Here is a 22,183-nt window from a genome sequence, read left to right as displayed (position 1 = left end):
AAAATCATAATCCTTCTAAAACACTGGAGTGTATAAGTGCTTTTATTTGATACTTAGCACTTTTACAAGCATTAATTCATTTATGTAATTACATATTTATGAATAAGAAGAAATTCAAAATAAATCATAATTCTAAATAATGAATAATTATATGATTTATAAAAACCACGATAAAAAAGACAGTTTATAATGAACCGAACGAGAATCATTAATGTTCAATAGATAATTCTATTTGTAAAATATTATTTATACGAAATTGTTGAAGTGTGTGGATATTAGTACAGAGAAAATGATAAATATTTTTTTAACACGTACAATTTTTCATACTTCGTACGTTGATAAAATATATACGAGCGAACTTCTCCCTGTTCATGGCCAGATAAGGCTGGAGCGAAAAAGATAAGGACGAGCGAAAACTATAAAGGATAGTGCAATACCATTTCCCCCGTACAATAATCGTTTATTCTATTTTTGTGTTTATCCAACGTTTTAAAACCCTCGCGAATTGATTACATTAATAAAAGATTGAGCGCATCGAGTGTATAAACAGGGAATTGTAAGTATATAAGTACTGTTACTAAAAATTTTATTAAAATTACTTATTCCATTTCTATTACGAAAATGAAATAGAGCGTTCGACAAATTACATTATTAAATGCATCCTATTCTACGCGCGCTACATTTGACGTACTATAATTATAAATGAAAATTAGAGCGATAACTGATTAAAAATCATTGAATGAAAAGCTTTCCCTTTTTTAAATTACATACACGGCAAGCGAATAAAATGTATGCATATGTTTACATTACAAATAAAAAAGTAAAATGAGCTGTAAATAAATACATATACGGTGACGTGTGATAGATCTACGCTACGATTGGAGTGTAGCTAACTTCAGACACTTGTTAGGTGTATTACTGTAAAAGAAAAAATGGAAAAGCTGGTTTGACGGAAAACGTTTTACGTAAATGATCCATTTTGAGGGTTATCGGTTAACTCCACGAGCCCTTTTTAAGACTTATTTCTTAATGACGGCGAGATTGGTGATCGAAAAACGCGCGATTATCCGATGCTTCTCACCTTCACCCTTAACAACATATGCAAATTCGAAATGTCAACAACAGAAGGTGAGCTGTTTCTCAGATTGATGTATAACAATAGGTTTAACATGCTATTTTTAATCTCTCATTTGGTTTATACTTGTGTTAAATGATAACCATTAACCTCCTTCGTGAAACGTTTGTCCGTTCTCCTGAAAAGTTTTCAAATAGATGACACTTATATACATAGGACGATACGATTCTTGATATGGGTAACAGTAAGCATATAAACACAGAAAAAACATTATACTATTTATATGCGTTTAAATTTTTTCTAAATATTTATTCAACGTTTACGTCTAAAATGTACACATTTCCCTTGACGGCAACAAAGAAAAGATATCGCTTTATTTCTTTTTTCGAAAAAATATAGTACTTGTCGATCATATGGTAGAAACGGTGATACATATATTCTTAACGATATAGATAAAACGGTCCCCTTTAACATAAAAAATTCATCGAACCAGTTGATATCCAGACATTGCGGTTTATTTTTGTCGTTGTAATCTGATGTGTGACAAAAATTCTGTGTGCTCGGCAAACGTATGAAACAATAGTAACTAAAATTTTTGTAATACGAGGTTACCAAATTTCTCTTTCAGACAGAACACACTCTTATCTAAACACGATGCATTGCGTGATAAGAGCCGTTTTCGACGAAACTTGTTTCATATGAATCACTTGTGATATACATCAGTTCTGGGATAATGTAAGAAGAATCAAGTTTATGTGATAAATAGCTATCTATTTTTATGGTAAATTGCAACACAAAACTGTAACAATGGGTTCAATAGCCTTGGAAGAATATGAGTTAATGAAAGACTCTAAATATAGAGTGTAAGTAAAATACTATTATCTATTTATGTATCTGTTCAAGTTTTATTGCATTATATAAAATTACATATTTTATATTTTATACAGCTATGTGTCTGCTGTTGATAAAGCTCTAAAGAGCTTTGAATATACCAGCGAATGGGCAGATTTAATTTCTGCTCTTGGAAAATTAAACAAGGTGTTACTAAGTCATATGAAGTTTCCAGTTATTCCTAGAAGAATTAAGATTTCTAAAAGATTAGCACAGTGTATGCATCCAGCTTTGCCATCCGGTGTTCATTTAAAAGCTCTAGAAACTTATGACATTATTTTTAAATGTATGGGCACTAACAGACTGAGTCATGAACTCTTTATATACAGTGCTGGTAAAATAAAATATATATTAATGATATTATAAAATGAAGTTAACTTATTGTGCTAATAGTATAAATTAATTAACTTAATTCTTTTTTATAGGTCTATTTCCATTGTTGGGTCATGCTGCTATGAATGTAAGACCATCCTTATTGACAGTATACGAAACACATTTTGTCCCTCTTGGAGAGAGATTGAGGCCTGGTTTAAGCGGATTTTTGAGCGGTGTTCTTCTTGGTTTAGAAGATGGTTCTGACCATTTTGATAGGTATTATTTATACCAAATAAAAGTTAAATGAAATAAATAAATTTCTTGTAAAACTTTAATAATATTTTCAGAACCAATTCTTTACTTGAGAAAGTTTGCGAAGGAGTAGGTCCAGAACATTTCTATGCATGTTTATGGGATTGTTTAGCTTCAAATTCTGGAATTCGACTACCCGCTATATCATTTGTATTAGTACATTTCAATAAAAAACTGCCAATGGAAGAACAGAAATACATAATGGGCACAGACACTAATATTATGGTAAATGTGTATAATTTGTTTTATATAAAAATAAAATGAAGTACTACTTTTATTTTATTAATAGACAATATTGTGTATCAGGTAACTGCTCTTTGTGCTGGAGTACAAGACAGTTCTGTGTTAGTACAAAGAAGCGCTTTGGATTTGCTATTAGTTGGGTTTCCTGTACATAATAGTCAATTAATATACAAGCAAATGGTATCACTAGTCACAGCTGCTCTTGTCACTATATTAAGAAGAGATATGAGTTTGAATAGGTAAAATAAAAAAAATATAAAGACTTGTACGAACTTTTTTTCACTTGAATGTTTTATAAATAAAATTAACATATGTAATAGGCGATTATTTGCGTGGCTTCTGGGTACTGAAGTAAGCACTTCTATTTTGAAAAGGAAAACGCATGCAACAGTTTCAGAAAACACAGAAAATACACCCACTTATTTCGATATGTATTCAAAAGAAATGTTGGTTGAAGCAATAAAATCATTGTTGAAAACTGTATGCGAGGAAAGTCCACAAGATTTGAAACCATACAGAATATTAGTTTCGTTGTTAGAAAAAGTAGATATCGGTCCAGTAATTTTGGATGATATTTTATGTGAAGTTTTTAGGTAAGATGCATCTTAAGAAAAAATATACTCAACTGGTAATAATTCATCGGTATTCTAAAGATATTAATAATGTTCATTCAACAGGACATTTTATAATGCTTGTGGACAGTCGAACAGAGTACCAAAGACGAACGAAGTGGTAAAGTCAGCAAATTTATTATTTTCAACTTTGGAACCATCTTACGTTTGGATACATTGCGGACATCTGTTTGAAAAAGCTTGTCAAACTCGGGCTAGAACAAAACACGAGGTAGAGGAAGTGGTTGTAAGACTTGTGGGTAGTGGAATGCCAAATTTCATGGAAGTGTGTATATTAACGGAATTCCTACTCGACACGGTGTCGTTGGATGCATTTATAGATACTCCATCGGAGCATCTACCCGGTTTATTTTATGAAATCATCAATAAAATTATGTTGCACATCGATATTCTGTCTCCTATGGAGATTTCAAGAAGTCTTAAATTGTGCGCTAAGATTTTATCGAAGGTTCAACCAACGGTGGTTTCAACTCACACAGACAAAAATGAGTTAGAAACAAAATTGGATGCAACTACGAATGGCAATTCTGCCACAGCATTTAGCGACAATTCTTTGACTGCTATCCCTTTGGAAAAGAGTCAATCCGATAGTAAATTAAATAAACCCGATACTTCAAGCAGTTCGTTTTCCGAAAAAAGTCCGAGTCCTAGGAGAAGAGCAAACTCGGGAGGTGCTACCAAAAGATCTGATAAAAAGTCGAAAAAAAAATCCAGCAAAAGTGCCTCTAAGTTGAGCGATTCTTTGCAAGATCAGGGCAGTAACGTTTCGGTGGTTATAACCCACGAATCTAAAGGTTTACCGAGAAATAAGAGCATGGATGACATAAAAACTGAATGTATAGAAGGAAACAGTACTAGTTCACCATCTAAGGATCAATTAATTACATTGAAGCAAACAAGTAAAAATAGTCCCATGGGTTCCACAGGATCTCTGGGTAGAGGTCCATCTCCGGCGTTTCAAGCACAACATACGATGTTAGAAAAATGTTTAAGGCAATATGAAACCTTTTATGTTAAACTAATTAGTAACAGAGTGTTGAGCAAAGAGAGAATGGTACACGATATGTTTGATAGTTTACTGATATCGTGTCCAAGGGAGAGTTTCGACGAAAGAATGCGATATTTAGAACTCCTGTTAAACTCTAGATTAAATATGGAAGATTCTGGTTTCTTCAGTCAAGATGTATCTGTGACAGAAGATAACAAACACTTGGATATCCTTCATTTGTATATCGATTCTGTATCACCAACCGAATGGGAGGAACCTGTAAGAATTGCGTCTAGTTTGTTCGTTGAACTCTCTACGTTTCCCAAGTATTTTCTTCCTGGCGATGGAATGTTCGTAGAAGAAGAGCCAAAAGGAAATATGGTTCTTCCAGAATGGTTAAAAGTTTTAGTAGTTTGTAGCTGTTGGTTGGGAAAGCAACCTGCTCTACAACTGACCAGTATTGCTACATTGTTGGATTTAACGGCATTACTGAAAGTTCACAGCGATATTGACACCCATACAAAGAGTGGAGAGGGCATCACATCTGTAATTATGGTACCATTATTGAAACAATGGCATATAATTTACTTGATGCAATATACCAATGTGTTTCAGGTATTTAATTTATTGTTGTAAAACAGCGTTCATACATTTTTAAAAACAATAACATTTGTTTTTCTCTGAGCTTCACTTTGAATTTGTTTCTTGTAGGTACTGGCGCATTCTTTGTGGTATCATCTAGGTGAATTACCCGCTCACAAATATAGAATGCGTTGCGTTGAATTGTTACACGAATTACATCACGCTTTGCATAATTCTTGTGATGCAGTCGAAGATGTAATAGGAGCAGCGCTCACATCAGAAAATATAGAGAAAAGAATAGAAGCGTTTAATAGATTTTCGACCCTGTGGCATCTAGGACGAGAAATTGAAACGAACCCTAGGTTACGAGGCTGTTTGAAATCTTTCGATCAGTGAGTTATATAATATATATTTATATGCGTATATATTTAAATATAAATAATATCATTAATTGAAATGATTGTTACAGGTCATTGTTGAAAATACTGGATAATCTACAACTCTGCGATAATTCTCCTTTAAAGCTTCACGCTCAGTCATGGCTTCTTCACTCTTTAATGCGAGGCGATATTTCACGGATAGTGGACCCGTTATTAATAATACTATTGGATCCATCTACTTGTCGCATGAGCGTACTTCATGTCAGTATACAGCACAGTAATACTGTTTTGACAAAGAACGATCCCATAGAAGAAAAATCTGAGATACAAGATGACACCGAAGGAGCGGCAAAAATATACGCGATCAGCTCCGTAGATGGAAACGTGATATATCACGTTAGCGATAGCGTGGATGAGGATAAAAAATGGCGAAAGGGCAAAAAAAAGAAAAAAACCATAAATCCAGTAAAAGTGAAGAGAATATTTGCCGTGACAACACTGGCAGCTGGTGAAAATTGCAATCAGTATGTGACCGAGAAGAATCAATTTATGAAAGAACTGGAAGTGCCACCTAGCATATCGGGTAATCGTAAGATATCCGTATTCGTCAATCCACTGTCATTAAATTGCAACGAGAATTCCAACGATTCATTAACAGAAGATGATTCGTTGCCTAGCGTGAAGAAGGCAAATTTAACGACAGAGTTGTTGAAAAATGCAACAAGATTTAAGAAGATGGATTTTGATAAAGGTTCAACGGCTAGTTTGGACGAGAGTCTCTTCGAGTCGGCAAATTCTAGTTTAAAAACGAAGGATAAAAATGGATTCAAGAAATTAAACGGAGAAGTTGGCTCGTCGTTGGATTCTATTACCAATAGCTTCGATTCTAGTAGTCCTGAAATAACTAATAAACAAACGAAAGCGAAAAAAGAAGCAGTTACAATGCCAGGCAGTTCTAGAGAAGTAGCTGGGACTATCATTAAGGGTAAATATCACAGTACAAATGAATTTACAACAAATTACGATGTACACGATGTTGGAAGCTTTGAGGCAAGTGTCGAAGTACCTAGTTGGACAATGGATGACGATGAAGCTGACTTGGATGTTAGTACAACCGCTGAAGAATACTTTAGCAACTCTGGTGGCAACAGTATAGTGGAAGAAATTTTAAATGACGTTCTTGATCGTGTAATGCAATTATGCGACGTCACTGAACCGTCGAAAAACGTAGGTTAAAGAAAATTGATTTCATATTAAAAAAAATAAATCCCGCATTAATTACACGGCAATTAAACAATTTTCAGGATGACGAGAGTACATACCAGATTACAAAATCTGGTCGTAATTTTGGAATCGGAGTACATAATCTTCATTCACATATGCTACTTTATTGTGGAGTTTACGACTCGATTAGAACGCTTTATGCATTACGTACACTTCGTAATGAATTATTAACCAACACTAGAATGTTTTTGTGCTGTGCCGCGACCACTGGTGTGTCTAATACAACAAAAAATACAACATTGTTAAATTTACTAGCGAGACACCGAAAAAGTGTGTTTGGTAGAAACTTCCATGGGGATATAGCTAATACAGAATTCATAGCAGCTTATAGAAGTAGTATGTACTTAGAAGTTTTGATTAGCGTGTGCCTTTATTTTGCAAGAAGTTATTATCCTAATCTTGGACAGATGAGGCTAACGCATGAAGAAATCGCCGGGAACCGACAAGTAATTATATTGGACATCAAGTGTATCATATATTTTCTACAACTATTCATTAAATTATATTATCCTTTCCAATATGTAGGTGCAACTTGCAAGCGCAGAACTATTAACGCTTATATTCTCCGAGTTAATTCCCATTGTTCGTGATTCAGGAAAAGGTTTTAGTTGTTACATAGTCGATCTACTTGCTAAATGTAAAGTACAAAAGGTTGCGTTGCACTGTCTTGTGTCTAGCGTAATGAATATGAAAAACGCGCATAAGGAAAGCGAAGAAGTATTTACATTTACCGAAGAGATTATTTTGTTCAATGATCCAATGATGGATAATGATACTAATAAATGCAGGTTCAGAGCTAGCGATCACACGGAAGCTTTTCAAATACAATTACTAAGGTGAGTAATTAAAGAAGAAAGTAAAAACTATATTTAAAGATTTCACATTAATGTTTTTTCCTTTCTTTTTTGTTATTTAAGACTATTATTAGCTTTAATCATGTTGGAACATCAATGTGGTAATCAAAAAGGTGAGGAACTATGTCCGCCAATTATATCGACACCGAGTACTCCAACACGAACTGTTCCAAATATTATGGGAAATAGCTTAAAATACATACCCGGTGCAGCAATTCCACAACAACCAATGTTTCTCGCTAGCATACTAAGTGCATTACAATTGGTACGTGTCAAATTTCCATTTATTGTATTCTTTTTATGAACGTTAACGTTTCTATGAAATGTTTGTTTTAAAGGACCACATGAGGCATTTGCATCAACATTGGACAACTCTTGTTACATCGAGTCTTCCGTTTATGGGATCTTCGTTAACTTCGATAGTAACGTCAGTTATTCACCAACTGTGTTGCAACATTGAACACTTGGCGTCGTACTATATTAACGAGGAAACAATAACGGCAACAAAGTTACAGGATATCAGTACAGTTGAATGTTGTCTTCCTGCGGATTATACAGTTACACATTTAGAAGCTTTAACATTTTTACTTCATTACTGCTTATTGGATACATCACAGCAGATGGGGTTTTCCTTTAATCAGCCTTTGAGTGGTACAATTCAGACTGGAATTCCTGGGGCAAATCCAGGACAGATATTTAATAATCTTATTCATGTATTTATGCCGAGTCCTCTATCTCCAGTAAGCTTATGAATTCATAAACTTTCAGAACATTAAAAACAAAACATACGTGCCATGGGAAAATATGATATATATATTTTTCTACGTTTTTTTGTAGGATCTCACTACGTCAAAAGATAAAAGTGGCCCGAGTGAATTACAGCAGCACGCTAGAAGAACCGCTTTGAGTCATCTACCGAGAATAATCGCATCTCTGTCTACTCTTTGGCAAGCAGTCTTAGCAACAAAAGACAAGTTTGTTATATTTTTTTATACGTTAAGCATTAAAAGTCCATATTATACTAATAACATTTTTTTTCTTTTTATCGTAATCTAGCGATCAAGCCAGTTGTGTGGTTGGCAGTCCAAGAATAGTGAAACATCAGCTTTTAGAACTTCTGTCTCCTATATCTTTCCATCATGGAGTGAACTTTTTGGCCGCGATTGCTGTTGCTTGGCACGAAAGGCGACAATCCTGTAGTACTTCTAAGAAGGTAACTATTTTATAAAAAATTTTAATTGAGTTTAAAATAATTTTGTATTTTATTTCCTCAGGTACTTCCGGAAGCTTGTCCGAATCAACAAGTGATGGTTGATTTAGTTAGCGCAATTCGTGTAATGCCTATTGATACTTTAGTCCAAACTGTACATCAAGTTGTAAAAAACCCTCCACCGATTCATGGTGTGAAACAGGACTTTTCGTTAGAAGTTTCTGTGTTAGAGTTGCTTTATGTCTATATGCAAAGTAACACGTCTCAATCTCTTATCGAATCGTGGGCGTCTTTGCTGGGTTTGCTCAAAGATGGGCTATCTTTAACTGCACCGGCTCAATTTCTGTTACTAGCAATTTTAAATGAATACGTACAAAAATGTCCCCCTATGCAAGAGAAAAAAGATATAAGAGACTTACAGGATGTATCAGCAAAGGTATTTTTTGTCTCTATTTATTGCAAAAATCTATGTTTACATTATTATATTATATTATCATGCTTACAAATTTTCAGTTAGTTGAATCGTGTTCGCAAATAGCCGGATCATGTTTAGAACAAACAACATGGCTAAGAAGAAACTTAGCAGTAAGAGAAGATGCGTTTGAAGTGGTTGAAGGATCTTCGGAAGGTAAAGAAGGCAAAACTGGTGCTGGTGCGTAATGTGCTTTTTCTTTTAGAAAGATTCTGTTTTAGATGTAGTTGGTTATTAAAACCTTTAGTATTTATTATTTTCTTCTTCCGTATCAGAGCGATGTGCCTTAGCATCCCGATTCTAACTTTGTTAATATATAAAAATTAACAAGAATTTTTTTTTACAGTAACACCCGGTACACCACCTAATGCAGCATATAGTGTTCAAGCTCAGGCAGTGTTAGCAGAAATATTAGCACCTTTATTGGATGTTAGTTATGGTTCCCAAGAAAAAGAACGCGTAGTAACACTATTAACCAATCTCATGTATAATGTCACACCATATCTTAAAAATCACTCGTAAGATCCAACCTTAATTAACTTAATTCATTTATTTACAATAACACGTATTATTGATTGTAAACCTTTTAGGACAAAGAACATTGCCTCTTTTACGGCTTGCTCTCAATTATTGAGTTCCTTATCAGGCTATCAGTACACGAGAAAAGCATGGCGCAAGGACGTACTGGATCTTCTGTTAGATTCTGCCTTTTTCCAAATGACGCCAGCGTGTTTACCATATTGGAGGACTATAATAGATAATTTAATGACACACGACAATACAACGTTTCGAGATTTAATGAGTAGTTATCATCTTAACATGAGCAGTAACCTGAAATTTTGAAAATTTTTATGAACAAATGTTTTTTAAATTAATTTATTCTGTTATAGATCGCGTTTCCATGGCTCAGAGTAGCAGCATCAGTATATTTTCCTCGAAGGAACAGGAGTATGAGCAGAAAGCTCAACTTCTGAAAAGATTAGCGTACGTCATACTTTGCAGTGAAATGGATCAGTATCATAAATATATGCCTGAAATTCAGGGTGAGCATTAATAAAAAAATATTACAAATCTTAGCTAATATTATATTGACATGATGTTAAATTCTTTTATCCTTTACTAGAACGGTTAGCAGATAGTTTGCGATTACCACAAGTTATTCCATCGATTCAGGCACAAGTCTTTCTTTGTTTTCGAGTGTTACTTTTAAGAATGTCACCGCAACATGCTACTTCCTTGTGGCCCGTAATAGTCAGCGAACTTGTTCAGGTCTTCCTATATATTGAACAAGAATTAAACACTGATAGTGAAGAATTTAGGTATGATAAAGCTTGTTATTTTTAATAATCACTCTGCTTTGGGGATTTTGGCGCTTCTAATGCATGATATTTTAGTGGTTTTAGTTTGTAAATTATATATTACAATTGGATATTGATTTTATTAAAATTTTATTGATAGTTGTATTATTCTTAAATAATTCTAGTACATGATTCGAATCAATTTTTTTTAATTTTAAAATAAAGTAAAGATTTAATTGAAATTTAATTTTTTGAAACATTTTAATCAATAATACAATTTATTGTATAGATTTTATCTATCCTTAAATGTTTTTGTGGTACTTTTTTTAAACATACGTAACGTACCATGCTCTAATCGCATCATTTGTATTTATTCCTTACTAACAATATACCTAATGTCATATTGTTTTTGGCTCTGTTTCGGTATCCGTGATTTGATGGAATTTGTGATGCCTCCGTAAATTGATTGGTGTTGGGACATCAGTCGTCATGGCAGGTAATTGAATGCTTCTTGGATATTAACATTTATGATCAAATTTCAAAACCGTGTATCTAAGATTTCTATCTGTGCAGAAATTTTTAGATACTATGTTCCATATAGAGACAATTGTTAAAAAATAATATTACAGCATTTCAAAGATCTTGTAGCATTGGAAAACAGTAGTTACAATATGGATATTCTATGGGATTTGCGTTCGTTGTGTATTTTGCTTTTAATTGTATCATGCTAAAATTAATTTCTTAAGAATTTATTAATCAGTGTTTATGTATTAACTAACATGTTTCATTTTTCAAATGAATTGTATGCCCCATGTTTATACAGTTCACACATAAAACTACTCTCAGCTTTGGATTCATCATGGGCTGTAAATGCTAGTAATGGACTTCAAGCACATGGTCATCCTCACTGGTTACAGCTGCAACTTGCAGCTGCTAAATTGTTAGATTTAGCATTACTCTTACCTGCACACAGGCTTCCTCAGTTTCAGATGTAAGCAGAACAATGTTGCATAAAATACTTTATTCAAAGTATGATATAAAATTAACATTTGTTTTATAGGTATAGATGGGCATTTGTAGGAGATTCTGCAGCAGGATGTATGGAAAATAACAATCTGTCTTCTGACTTTGTACCGCATATTACAAGAATAGCAAATTGATGGACAGCAGGTAATGTGATAGAAGAAACATTAAATTAAGAATTTTTCTATTAGTTTATTTAAATTTATATAAAATCAGTATTCTGTTGTGTTATGCATAGTGTGATTAATGATAAAAATAAGATTAATGCACCATTTCATATATTACTTTATCTTATACGAATTACGTGATATAAAAATTATCATCTTTCGAAGAACAGTGTTCTGGCAACGAACATTGTTGCGTTTTTTTCATCGAACACATATTCTTCTTTACATTCACATCCACTTTTGCATGGTGTGTAACAATCTACCACGTCCGGTTCGGAGCATGTGAATTGACAAAGGCAATGGGTCCAAACTGACTTTTCATCACATTGTTGAAAATTTCTAGTAATCACGTAATCAAGCTCTTCGTAATCGTATCCAGGAATTCGGTGCTTAGTGTATCGATACACTTTCTCGGGTTTATACCAATTTAATTGTGCAACTGGCGATCTTTTTTTAAGAGCGTCATCTCTATTCTCGAATGGTATTTGAAGATCATTTCTATGGGGGTAGACATCATTTTGCACATTTGCATCTTCGAAATTACTTAAAATATAAAAATCGTCTTGATTAACATCTATATGATCTTTCTCGTAATTCCAATGTAATTAATTGGCATATCCTCATAAAATTCTAAGTCTTTGTAATCAGAATCATCGGTATATTCTAAAAATAAAATATACATAATATTAAATTACAAATGAATATTAGAGAACGATTGCAGCACAATATTATACAAGTATGACCTACGATTTAATTTCTATTAATTGCTGTTAACTAGCTTAAATTAAGTCTATTGAAAGCAATGAAATTATACTTATTAGCTACATTCTATCATGATTATTTGTGCTCTAAAATGTGCATAACAAATTGAAACAGTTTTAATATCATTATTTAAAAATATATAAATTAAAAAGCTAATTTAAATTTACAATAGAGAACTCATTAATGTAATTAAATATCAAGTTTAATTAGTAATTCACCAATTATCTAAAACATTATTGACTTAAAAATGTAATATAGTTGGAAACTTATTATGTACAGTTAAATAACTAATTCTGCTGTCTGTTACTTCTTTTTTATTAACAAGATATTGATTAACAAACTGTGAATGTTTAAACAATACTTACGTGATTGTGTATAACACTTACGAGCATTTATTACCACTATAAGATAGAAAATAAAACAAGTAACTGTTCTTAGTCCAGTCACTGCCATGGCCACTTTCAAACTGACTCTGTCAGTGAAGTGCATACACACTTTTACTACAAACGTACTCAATTAACACTGTGTGATTTCCTCACATATTTCATTCAATTATAAATAATAATTATTGTCATATATTCTTTTTAAATTTACAGTATTTAATAGTTTTTTTAAATACACCGAAAACTAAACAGAAAATATTTCATACAATTATATAAATCAGTTTTATTATTGTATTTCACTTATTAATTTTATTGTTGCTTATTATTTACTTAATCGATTAAAAAATCTGTGCACTGCCTGGGGTTGCTTTCATCAGTACCTGATGAAATATTTATTTTGGTAATGTACCAATCATATATGTATAGTTTATTTTTGTAACTATGCCAGTAACCCACTATTTCAGCAATTCATTCCTTAAATTAAACATTATTGTGTAAATTATGTTAACAGTCTTAACATTAAATAATACTTGTGTTATAGTTTTAAATAGAATATTTAATTTCAAGTCATCAGAAGAAAAAAGAGGTTGAGGATTATAAATAATCTGAAAGTAACACAACAGAATACCACATACTTAAATTATTGCTACCATTAATGACAAGTTCTGTTGTGTAATATGTATTTTCTTATTAATTCGTTTATTTTGCAGTATAAACAAGAACCAAATCCTGTAAAAGCCACAGCCGGTGAACTACTCTTAACATCTAATAATATTCGTTCATTGCAAGATTTGCATTATTTTTTTACAACACTTAGTCGCAGATCAAGTGACACTCAGGCACCATTAAACATCACACAGTTGGAAACCGTGATAGAGCAAGATTTTCTTGAAAAGATGCCAGCTGCAAGGTAGTAGGGATGCATTTTCAACAATGTAGCAAAACAACTCTTAAAGGAGAAAGATGGAAGAAGCATTTGAACACCTTTATTCTTTGATATCTTTTTAATGCACTAATATAAACGTTAATCACATAAGATGAATTGAAATGAAACCTGATTGTATTAAGAAAAGAGCAGTTAGCTCATTTATTCACTTCTATACGGTTTTATTATAAACTTGTACATCGCATATTAAGTAACGTAGAACATGTAATATATAGAAATATTCAGATCGATATTTGATTTTTATTAGCTAAGCTTCTAACTTGTCTCCTCATTCGGTTGTGAATAGTTATCAAAAGATACAATATGCCAGGCTGGAGCCTAGCTGAATTATATCTGTAGAAAATATGTACAGTGTAATATAACTTTTTATTGCAATGTTATTCTTTCAACTATTTTTAAAGTTATTTCTTTCTTATTTATCGTGTATATCCTTTTTTTTTTTCTTTTTTAATATGTTGAAGCTTTTAACGGTCGATGAAATGATAATGTACGCACGCAAAATTGTTTTTCTCTTAATACTTACGTCTAATAGCGTGCTCAGTAAAGCTTTACTGAATTAATTATATATGTATTTAACAAGTATTGCAATTTACATCAATGATGTTTCCGTTTTTCAATATCTTTTGTATTTTAAATGATAATCAATACCTGTATCTAAATGAAATGGTTTTTAAAATGCAAGATTGGTAAATATTATTTGAAAATGTGAATTATTATATGCAAACATTTAATGTTATATATGAAGAAATAAAGATAGGGAATGCGTTTATACATGTGTATCATATGTGTGAATATTATATTATCTTCTGCTTAAAAATGAATATTAATATATTATTTATTGAAGAAATTTAAATTGTTTAAAAGCAAACATAGTTTTAAATTTATTGTATTGTAATTCTGCAATAAAATATTTTTCTAATAATAATATGTACCTTGTAATCTTCACACATGTGATCCATTGATTCATATGTGATTAAAAACAAATGAAAAAAAAGAAACTTGCTGTGAAATTATTTTTCTATATGTAAACACAACAAATTTTAAAAGTACGCAAGTTTTTAAACAAACGTGCTTAACAAAGCATAAACTTATTTGTTAAATATTCATCTACTAGAGTTGCCATTCTGATGTTATTGTATATACATTTACTATGTAATGCTTATACCTTAGCACCATTTTCTGATGCTCTTTTACTTCTATTACTGGTGAAACAAATTAACTGAATGCATATACAGAAATATTATCATATAAATTAACGATTAAGAATTCAAATGACAAACAAAACTGCATCTATACAAACAAGTATTATCGAATTTTATAATTAATGCTTCTTATGCAAATACTGCAGCATTTGTTATTTTTTTTTAAGAAGTATTTGTGTTCCACTCAATCATTGATTATATCTATGCAATGTGAACATAAAATAATTAGAATAATATGCATTTGTTATCTATAGAAACTATGGTTAAACAGATAATTTTTCAACTTAATATTTAATTAAAACATATACTACAACAAATGAAAACATTCATATTTGTAATTTTCACGTTAATTTGGTTATCGTTACTGTTTCAAAGATACAAGCTTTTACTACATGCTATACATAATTATAAATGGAACTTAGTCAAATAATTTGCTAACTTATTTTCTAGCGTAACATTATCATCATTGTTATGTGCCCTTTATAAAGCAATGGTTTAAGAATCGTGAAATGTGAAATTATAAAACAGATTGACAAAAGTAAATAAGTGATAATTATATATATATACATATATTTATGTTGAAATGTGTAAATTTATACAATAGATTAATGTTTAAAAGAATGCTGTAGATTTTATTTATTGAATATGTTTACAATTAACATCATTAACAAATAGTTTCCTTTTCTTTAAAGGAAATTTAAGAAACGAATGAGTGGTATGAAAATTTATCAGTTTTCCTTTATCACGTCTTTATGTGGAATTAGTCAAAATCAACACAAGATTGAAAAATTAAAATGATTAACAAATTTGTATTTTGAAAATACCGCCAATGATTTTTTAAATTCGATCCCAGCGCCATCTATACAAAAATGGCGGAAACTATTGAATGAACAACTTGTCTAGTTATCGATCGATCCTCCAGCAGTCGGTAAGTTGTTGAGTAGTTTCCGCCGCTTTTGTATAGATGTCGCTTTCGTATAGTCGGTATCGAAGTAACCTACTTACCATCAATGTGCGTTTGACTGTTGTAGCGCGAAGCGTTTCATATTTTTATACTGAGGACAAAGCAGATAGCGCTCGTTCTCGAGGCACAGATTCAAGACCCCTCAAAAACAAAGACATGTCCAGTCTTGTTGGATCTGTAATCATTGCTGTTAGTATCGAACACTTTCGTGAAATCAACAACTTGCTATTTTTATTTACATCTTGTTACATCTCTTTAAGTTTTAGCTATGTAATACAATCCATTTTAATGTATACGAAAGAAATCACTGAAGAATAAATGAATTAGACGTGTAGGGACAATGCATAAGATTCTAACAGATGATTTTCTAAGCATTGAAATAGTTATCAAAACAGAGTGACTGTATGAGGTGTTGTCGAAATAGAAAAATGCAACACAACGAGAGACAGTTCGAAGGTGCATATCATAGACAACGGTATTAAGCAATATCCATGCACATAAGCGGTTACGTACGGGAACCGGTTCTCCTGAATTGTTATACTTGAAAGGCTAGTTCCGAACGGACGAAACGGCACAAGGTGAAAGTAGAATGATAAAAGAAAAATTTAGAGCTTGCAACACGAAAATCCTCCGCTGAGCTATCGAAAGACACGTGTAACGTAGCCCAGAGGAAGATGCATACTTCGGTCAATTACAATTTCAAGAGTAATTCCGACATTCAGTACGAGCTGTTAACTAACCTATTTCGAGGCTGATCGTATTTCGCGATTACGTATTTGACGTGAACATAACTACAAGAAATAAACACGTATCATCGCAATCATCGTATGATTATTTTATCACAAACAATAGATACGTCTTAAGGCGCAGGCATTTATTGATAAATTGTTTACAATGGCTGTGCCTAACAAGTGGGAGAATGCTTGCAGATTGTGTTCAGAGGTGAAAAATGAAATGTTACCAATCTTTGGTAACGAAGGAGTACAACGTAAAGTAGCACAAAATTACGTGCTTGCCTGCCAGTTTTAGTGTATAAAACCGATCCACTGCCAAAGCAAATATGTCAGTTCTGTGCTGCAAGGCTAGACGATGTTTATGAGTTTAGAGAATATTGCCTGAGTGTTTATAAAAGCATGCACTTAAGCTATTAACATATAAGAATATTGAATCTGTTCAGATTTATTTAGAGGCAATGAAAAACTCTCCTGACCCCTGTCAGGTATTTAATGTTATTATTAAATTATTAGTTAACTCACATACAAGTTTCAAATGGATAAACTGTATCACATAATTGTCTGAACATTCTTTGCATAATTAATATCAATTTTCAGGCACAGTTATGGAGAGATAAGGCTAGAGCACCACCACCTTTAGTACCTTTGCCTGTTACACTGCCAGTTGAGAATCGATCAACACCGATAGATATTAATCAAGAGCATCCAAGTAATTGTGTCGAGTCATTATCTGAATTACCATGCGAGGTAGAAATCAAAGAAATGAATACAGAACCAATATTAGAAACAGCTGTAAATGTGTATAAACCATCAAATAAAAATAATGTAGAAAATAAGATATACGAAGATGTAATAGTGGAAGATAATACAAATTCATTAATGGGAGAAAGCACTGATTCTGAACAGAATATTCAGATACAGAAAGAAGAAAAACGTACAAGTATTTTAGAACAAGTACTGATGGGTAGTTTGACAATGAATGACAGAAAAGATTTAAATTCAAAGACAAAACTATCCTCTAAGTGGTGGTGTGCACCTTGTAATAGTTACTATAAGTAAGTTATTCTTAATTGCATAATATCTTGTTTGCAACAGCCTTGTAATCGATAACTATTTATTGCAGAACAAAAGAAAGCTTAATAAAACATATGCAATTACATTGTCCAAGAAAATATACTTGTAGAAAATGTTCCACATGTTTTGAACTAGTGGAAGACTTAGCTAGACACGAAGCTACCGATCACTTGAAAGTGACATTAGATTTTGATAAGAGCGTCAAAGAATTGCGATCAATGTGACAGACAATTTGTAAGTTGGGGAAATGTTGAAGCAACACAGATTAAGGGATCATTTGGCTCAAGCAAATGAAATTGGGACCAATACACGATGTTCTTTATGCAATAGGTAGTATAAATTCTGTATTTACTATAATCATAATTCTTCTAAGTTTCCAATTTATATCCAACTTTTTTTATAGATTCTTGTCCAAGTGTAGAAGACTACCAGAATCATACTCAGTTACATGAAATTAGTAATTATGCATCAAACAAAACCATCACAGTTAACAGATCCACAATTAGTTAAAGTTCTTAAAATGAGGAATCTTTAAAGGAAGTAAAACATAGAACCTTTTGTGCAGAAACTACTAAATCACTCACGTGCCCTACTTGTGGAAAAGTATAAAATTTTAAATATAGTTATGTAAAGATATAAACAAATATGGTTTGAAATTATTGTTTTATACGTTTCTTGTGTACAGATCTGTACTCAGCAAAGTGCATTGTCAAATCACATGCGTACTCACTGAACCTAAAGACATAAATGTATATATGCGGACGTTCATTTGGACTCTTCATACGTCTAGCAGCACATAGAATGAGTGAACATAGCCAACAACCTACAGTCTCACCAGTTATGGCAAGTGTTGAACAGAAGAAGCATTAAATGCTGGAGAAGAGGCTAGAGAAGCAAGAGAAGCTAGAACTCGTTCTACGAGAACAGAACATATTCGGAAGGGTTGAATTATATCCATATATGTATTCAGCCGATTGAATTGTATGTATGCACTATATCTATTACTTACAGATGTTAGAAAGAGAAGATATTCCTAATCACGAAGAACCACCAATCAAAAAGAAGAAATGTTCCTGTAATACTAGTGCATTTAAAAACGTTGCAAGGTGCGGTATATGTTTCCAATGGTTTAGTGATCACACTACGATGTTAATGCATTACAAACGCATTCAGATAACTACACTTGTAAAATTTTACATGTCACATATGTAAAAAATCATTCAAAGAAAAGTGGCAATTACTTAGACACGAGGTATATACCGATTATTGTAAATATTTCATTTTTTCTCCCCTCTCATGTTTTCTAATGTTAATGTCTTTATTTAAAAAAATAGGTGTCACATCAACGCAACGAGTCGACGGCAATGTACGTATGCAGTGTATGTAATAAATCGTTTTTGGACAAGAATGCGTATAAAACACATCATAAAACGCACATCGTTGACAAGACATATCATTGTTCGAAGTGTAATAAAATATTTTTCAAAGAAGTGTCACTGTTAACGCATCAGTGTACAACAGAAACTTCGCTAGGTAAAAAAGGAGTTTCCTCAAAACCGTTACAGAAAGCTGCATCGTTAAGTAACAATAAAAAGTATAAATGTTCTAAATGTGATGCGTCGTTCAGTAGTTTCAATCAAAGAATTCTCATATGAGGATACATACGGAAGAATCACAGACAATTGTAAGCTCGCGACATTTTCTTCGTAAAGTTCAAAATTATTCAATATATTTGAAGTGTTCATTTTATTCGTGTAGGAACTAACAGAAGAACGAAACGCAGACTCCGAAGAAGAATCTATGCCAAAATTAAGTCCTGAAACTTCGTTAGGATATTCATTACCCATTGAACCAAAAGTGGAAATAAGGAAGAAAGTGCGCCACCTCCTGTTAAACGAACTCTTATTAGAACAACTGGCGGGTAGGGTTCATTTAATTAATTTTAAATACATTAGACATCATATTAAAAATTTAACATTTATTAATCTTTCAGATATCGGTGCGGGATATGCCAGTCTCCCTTTGTTTTACGCGAGTTAGCTGTTGCGCACCTAAGATCTGCACATCCTCTTATGCCGTATCGTGCCCTTATTGTAAAAAGCGATTTACAACGCAGTATACGTTTCACGCATCATATTAAAACAGATCATCCTGATGAACACGAGAATTAAATGATATAAATATAGTTAGCTCTAATATGCCAATGGTTCTCATACTATAAAGAATGCCTTGAGATAACTTTGTGTTATAAATAACAAAAATATATATATATAACGGTTTTCAGTTTTATACTGAAGCTGTGATTTGATAATCTGGCATACTAGTTCCTGAACAAATAATTGGCCTTAAATAAAGTTTTGTTAGTTCTGTTTCATGGAAAATGATAATACTATAAAGGTATATTCATAAATAAATATAATTGTGTTGAGCAAATATAGTTTTTTAATAAAAACTAAGTATCTATTATAGGATACTGTAATTAGGACTAGTACTTATATTGAACGTGCCTCGTAAGTACTGTGTCATTAGCACTACACAATTTTTTAGTCAAATCGACGTATAAATACCGAAGAGACAAAATATCCTATTAGATATTGTACGTCCGTTAGTGATAGTTCCATGGAATATTATAAAAGTGTTAACTCCGTTTACATGTTTTTAGAATTAAAAAAAACATTCCTTTTGTCAAAGAAAATTTTTTTGATTGTTATGATTCTTTCAATATTTCTTTTATACTATCTATTTGACTTTTTGTGTAAAAATCTAGAAGTTAAAGGCAACAAATAAATTTACAATTACACTGTAAATTTTCATTATTATTTTATTTTATGTATATATCAATACTATACATATATAAGTATTTATAATAAAATCACTAATAAGAAAAAGCTTTGTACGCTTATTGAATAAATTTTTATGGAAGAAAATCTGTTGTTATTGAACTAATTTTGAATGTAATAATATTATACTGTAAATCAGTATCTACCTTTACATCCCGGCCTCCTTTATATCTCTGTATTCCTTACATCTTTGCATCCTTGTATCACTTAGACTCCTGGACCCCATGCATCCCTGCAGCTGGCTTCCGTAATACTTGCTTAACCCTTGCCTAATTTTAGTTCCCATTTCTACCGCCAGAGAGCGCTGATCCGACATTCGAAATTTAGTTCGCATTTTTCCCGCTAGAGGGCCAAAATCTCGGCAAACTTTAGTTCCTTTTTTCGAAATCAGATGGCGCTGATCCGACATTCGAAATTTAGTTCGCATTTTTTCCCGCTAGAGGGCCAAAATCTCGGCAAACTTTAGTTTCCTTTTTTCGAAACCAGATGGCGCTGATTCGACATCGAAATTTTAGTTCACATTTTTCCCGCCAGAGGGCCAAAATTTCTGCTTGATTTAGTTCCTTTTTTTCGAAATCAGATGGCGCTGATCCGACATTCGAAATTTAGTTCGCATTTTTTCCCGCTAGAGGGCCAAAATCTCGGCAAACTTTAGTTCCTTTTTTCGAAACCAGATGGCGCTGATTCGACATCGAAATTTTAGTTCACATTTTTCCCGCCAGAGGGCCCAAAATTTCTGCTTGATTTAGTTCCTTTTTTCGAAATCAGGTGGCGCTGATTCAACATCGAAAATTTAGTTCGCATTTTTCCCGCTAGAGGGCACTGTTTTTCTGGAAAAATTTAGTTCAAATTGTAGGAAATAAAGTGATTTGTGAGTGCAGGGCTATAAGGGAAGCAGGGTTGCAAAGGGAACAGACATAGGGAGATGTCAAAGATTGAAGAGTGTACGGGATGGAAAGGTGTAAAGGATAGCGGAATGTTAGGCATACGGAGCGTGAAGGACGCAGAGATGTAAGGGTGATAGAGGAGGTAAAGGATGCAGGGATATAAAGAAAGTGTGGATGTAAAGGATGCAGTGATGTAAGGGATATAGGTATGTAAAGGATGCAGGGATGTAAGGGGATTAGCTGAGGATGTTTTTTTTTCTTTTTTTTTTGTTTAATGGAAGAGGAAAATGCGTTTATGCACGCACGGGTGATCCCCTTGTCGCACTATTCGGCTAGAGGGGGCCCGAGCAGTGTGGGACTCATACCACCCAAAGGGGTGATATACTACCCACTAAAACCTCTCCCCTAAGGTGGGCCGTCGGTACCCTTTCATCCTTTGGGCAAAGAGTAGGTATAACCTACTATTATACCTACTCTTGCTTTGGGGATATCCAGGAATACCAACGATAGCCACAACGACGCTTTCTTTTAACTGCAATACAGTGCAATGACGTTCGGAACCCCTGCTCCGGTCGTCTGCGACACCGACGAGGGAAGAACGAGAGTTAACTTACCGACTAGGTGAACTAGTGGCGCCATTTATTGAAAAACAGTGGAAACTACTT

General features: G+C 32.8%; 3 protein-coding genes across 9 annotated transcripts; 2 read left to right on the top strand and 1 right to left on the bottom strand.

Moving 5' to 3' along the window:
- Positions 1-62: 62 nt before the first annotated feature.
- LOC114875839 (protein dopey-1 homolog) lies at positions 63-13,664 on the top strand. 7 transcript variants are annotated; one of them, XM_046288506.1, is made up of 26 exons: positions 63-556; positions 1,704-1,938; positions 2,023-2,300; positions 2,392-2,557; positions 2,629-2,818; positions 2,900-3,075; positions 3,157-3,429; positions 3,514-5,071; positions 5,168-5,430; positions 5,508-6,645; positions 6,723-7,148; positions 7,228-7,538; positions 7,620-7,821; positions 7,895-8,296; positions 8,394-8,530; positions 8,613-8,769; positions 8,831-9,202; positions 9,280-9,418; positions 9,585-9,756; positions 9,829-10,040; positions 10,129-10,281; positions 10,362-10,557; positions 11,021-11,032; positions 11,360-11,527; positions 11,597-11,705; positions 13,580-13,664. In XM_046288506.1, the coding sequence occupies exons 2-25, from the start codon at positions 1,883-1,885 to the stop codon at positions 11,694-11,696; spliced, it is 7,257 nt and encodes a 2,418-aa protein (XP_046144462.1). In that variant the 5' UTR covers positions 63-556; positions 1,704-1,882; the 3' UTR covers positions 11,697-11,705; positions 13,580-13,664. The 7 variants fall into 7 exon arrangements, with proteins under 7 accessions (XP_046144462.1, XP_046144473.1, XP_046144454.1 ...); XM_046288517.1 differs by lacking the exon at positions 63-556 and adding an exon at positions 752-1,128 and having other exon boundaries at positions 9,280-9,394; XM_046288498.1 differs by lacking the exon at positions 63-556 and adding an exon at positions 753-1,128.
- Positions 11,732-13,596, bottom strand: LOC114875840. The gene is given in 6 exon segments (XM_029186593.2): positions 11,732-11,925; positions 11,927-12,324; positions 12,327-12,389; positions 12,854-13,115; positions 13,202-13,345; positions 13,507-13,596. Coding segments are annotated over 4 exon segments (651 nt in total). The 5' UTR covers positions 12,978-13,115; positions 13,202-13,345; positions 13,507-13,596; the 3' UTR covers positions 11,732-11,859.
- A 2,457-nt stretch (positions 13,665-16,121) lies between the features above and the next one.
- LOC114877162 (zinc finger protein 271-like) lies at positions 16,122-20,486 on the top strand. The gene is given in 21 exon segments (XM_046290207.1): positions 16,122-16,980; positions 16,983-17,120; positions 17,123-17,202; positions 17,315-17,772; positions 17,841-18,000; positions 18,002-18,034; positions 18,036-18,135; positions 18,195-18,394; positions 18,477-18,540; positions 18,543-18,644; positions 18,647-18,720; positions 18,791-18,947; positions 18,950-18,976; positions 18,979-19,043; positions 19,126-19,417; positions 19,420-19,497; positions 19,560-19,655; positions 19,658-19,712; positions 19,785-19,870; positions 19,873-19,913; positions 19,915-20,486. Coding segments are annotated over 21 exon segments (2,457 nt in total). The 5' UTR covers positions 16,122-16,877; the 3' UTR covers positions 19,963-20,486.
- The last annotated feature ends 1,697 nt before the right edge of the window (positions 20,487-22,183 follow it).

Source organism: Osmia bicornis, chromosome 2 (genome assembly GCF_907164935.1).
Source record: "Osmia bicornis bicornis chromosome 2, iOsmBic2.1, whole genome shotgun sequence".
NCBI classification, from domain to species: domain Eukaryota; kingdom Metazoa; phylum Arthropoda; class Insecta; order Hymenoptera; family Megachilidae; genus Osmia; species Osmia bicornis.
Note: the sequence above shows the minus strand (reverse complement) of the source record. Positions and strands in the feature narration are given on the sequence as shown.

Coding starts and splice junctions, on each gene's coding strand:
- LOC114875839 (XM_046288506.1), top strand. CDS start 1,883: ATGGGTTCAATAGCCTTGGAAGAATATGAGTTAATGAAAGACTCTAAA. Junction 7,149..7,227: donor AAATCGCCGGGAACCGACAA/GTAATTATATTG, acceptor TCCAATATGTAG/GTGCAACTTGCAAGCGCAGA. Junction 10,282..10,361: donor ATATATGCCTGAAATTCAGG/GTGAGCATTAAT, acceptor ATCCTTTACTAG/AACGGTTAGCAGATAGTTTG.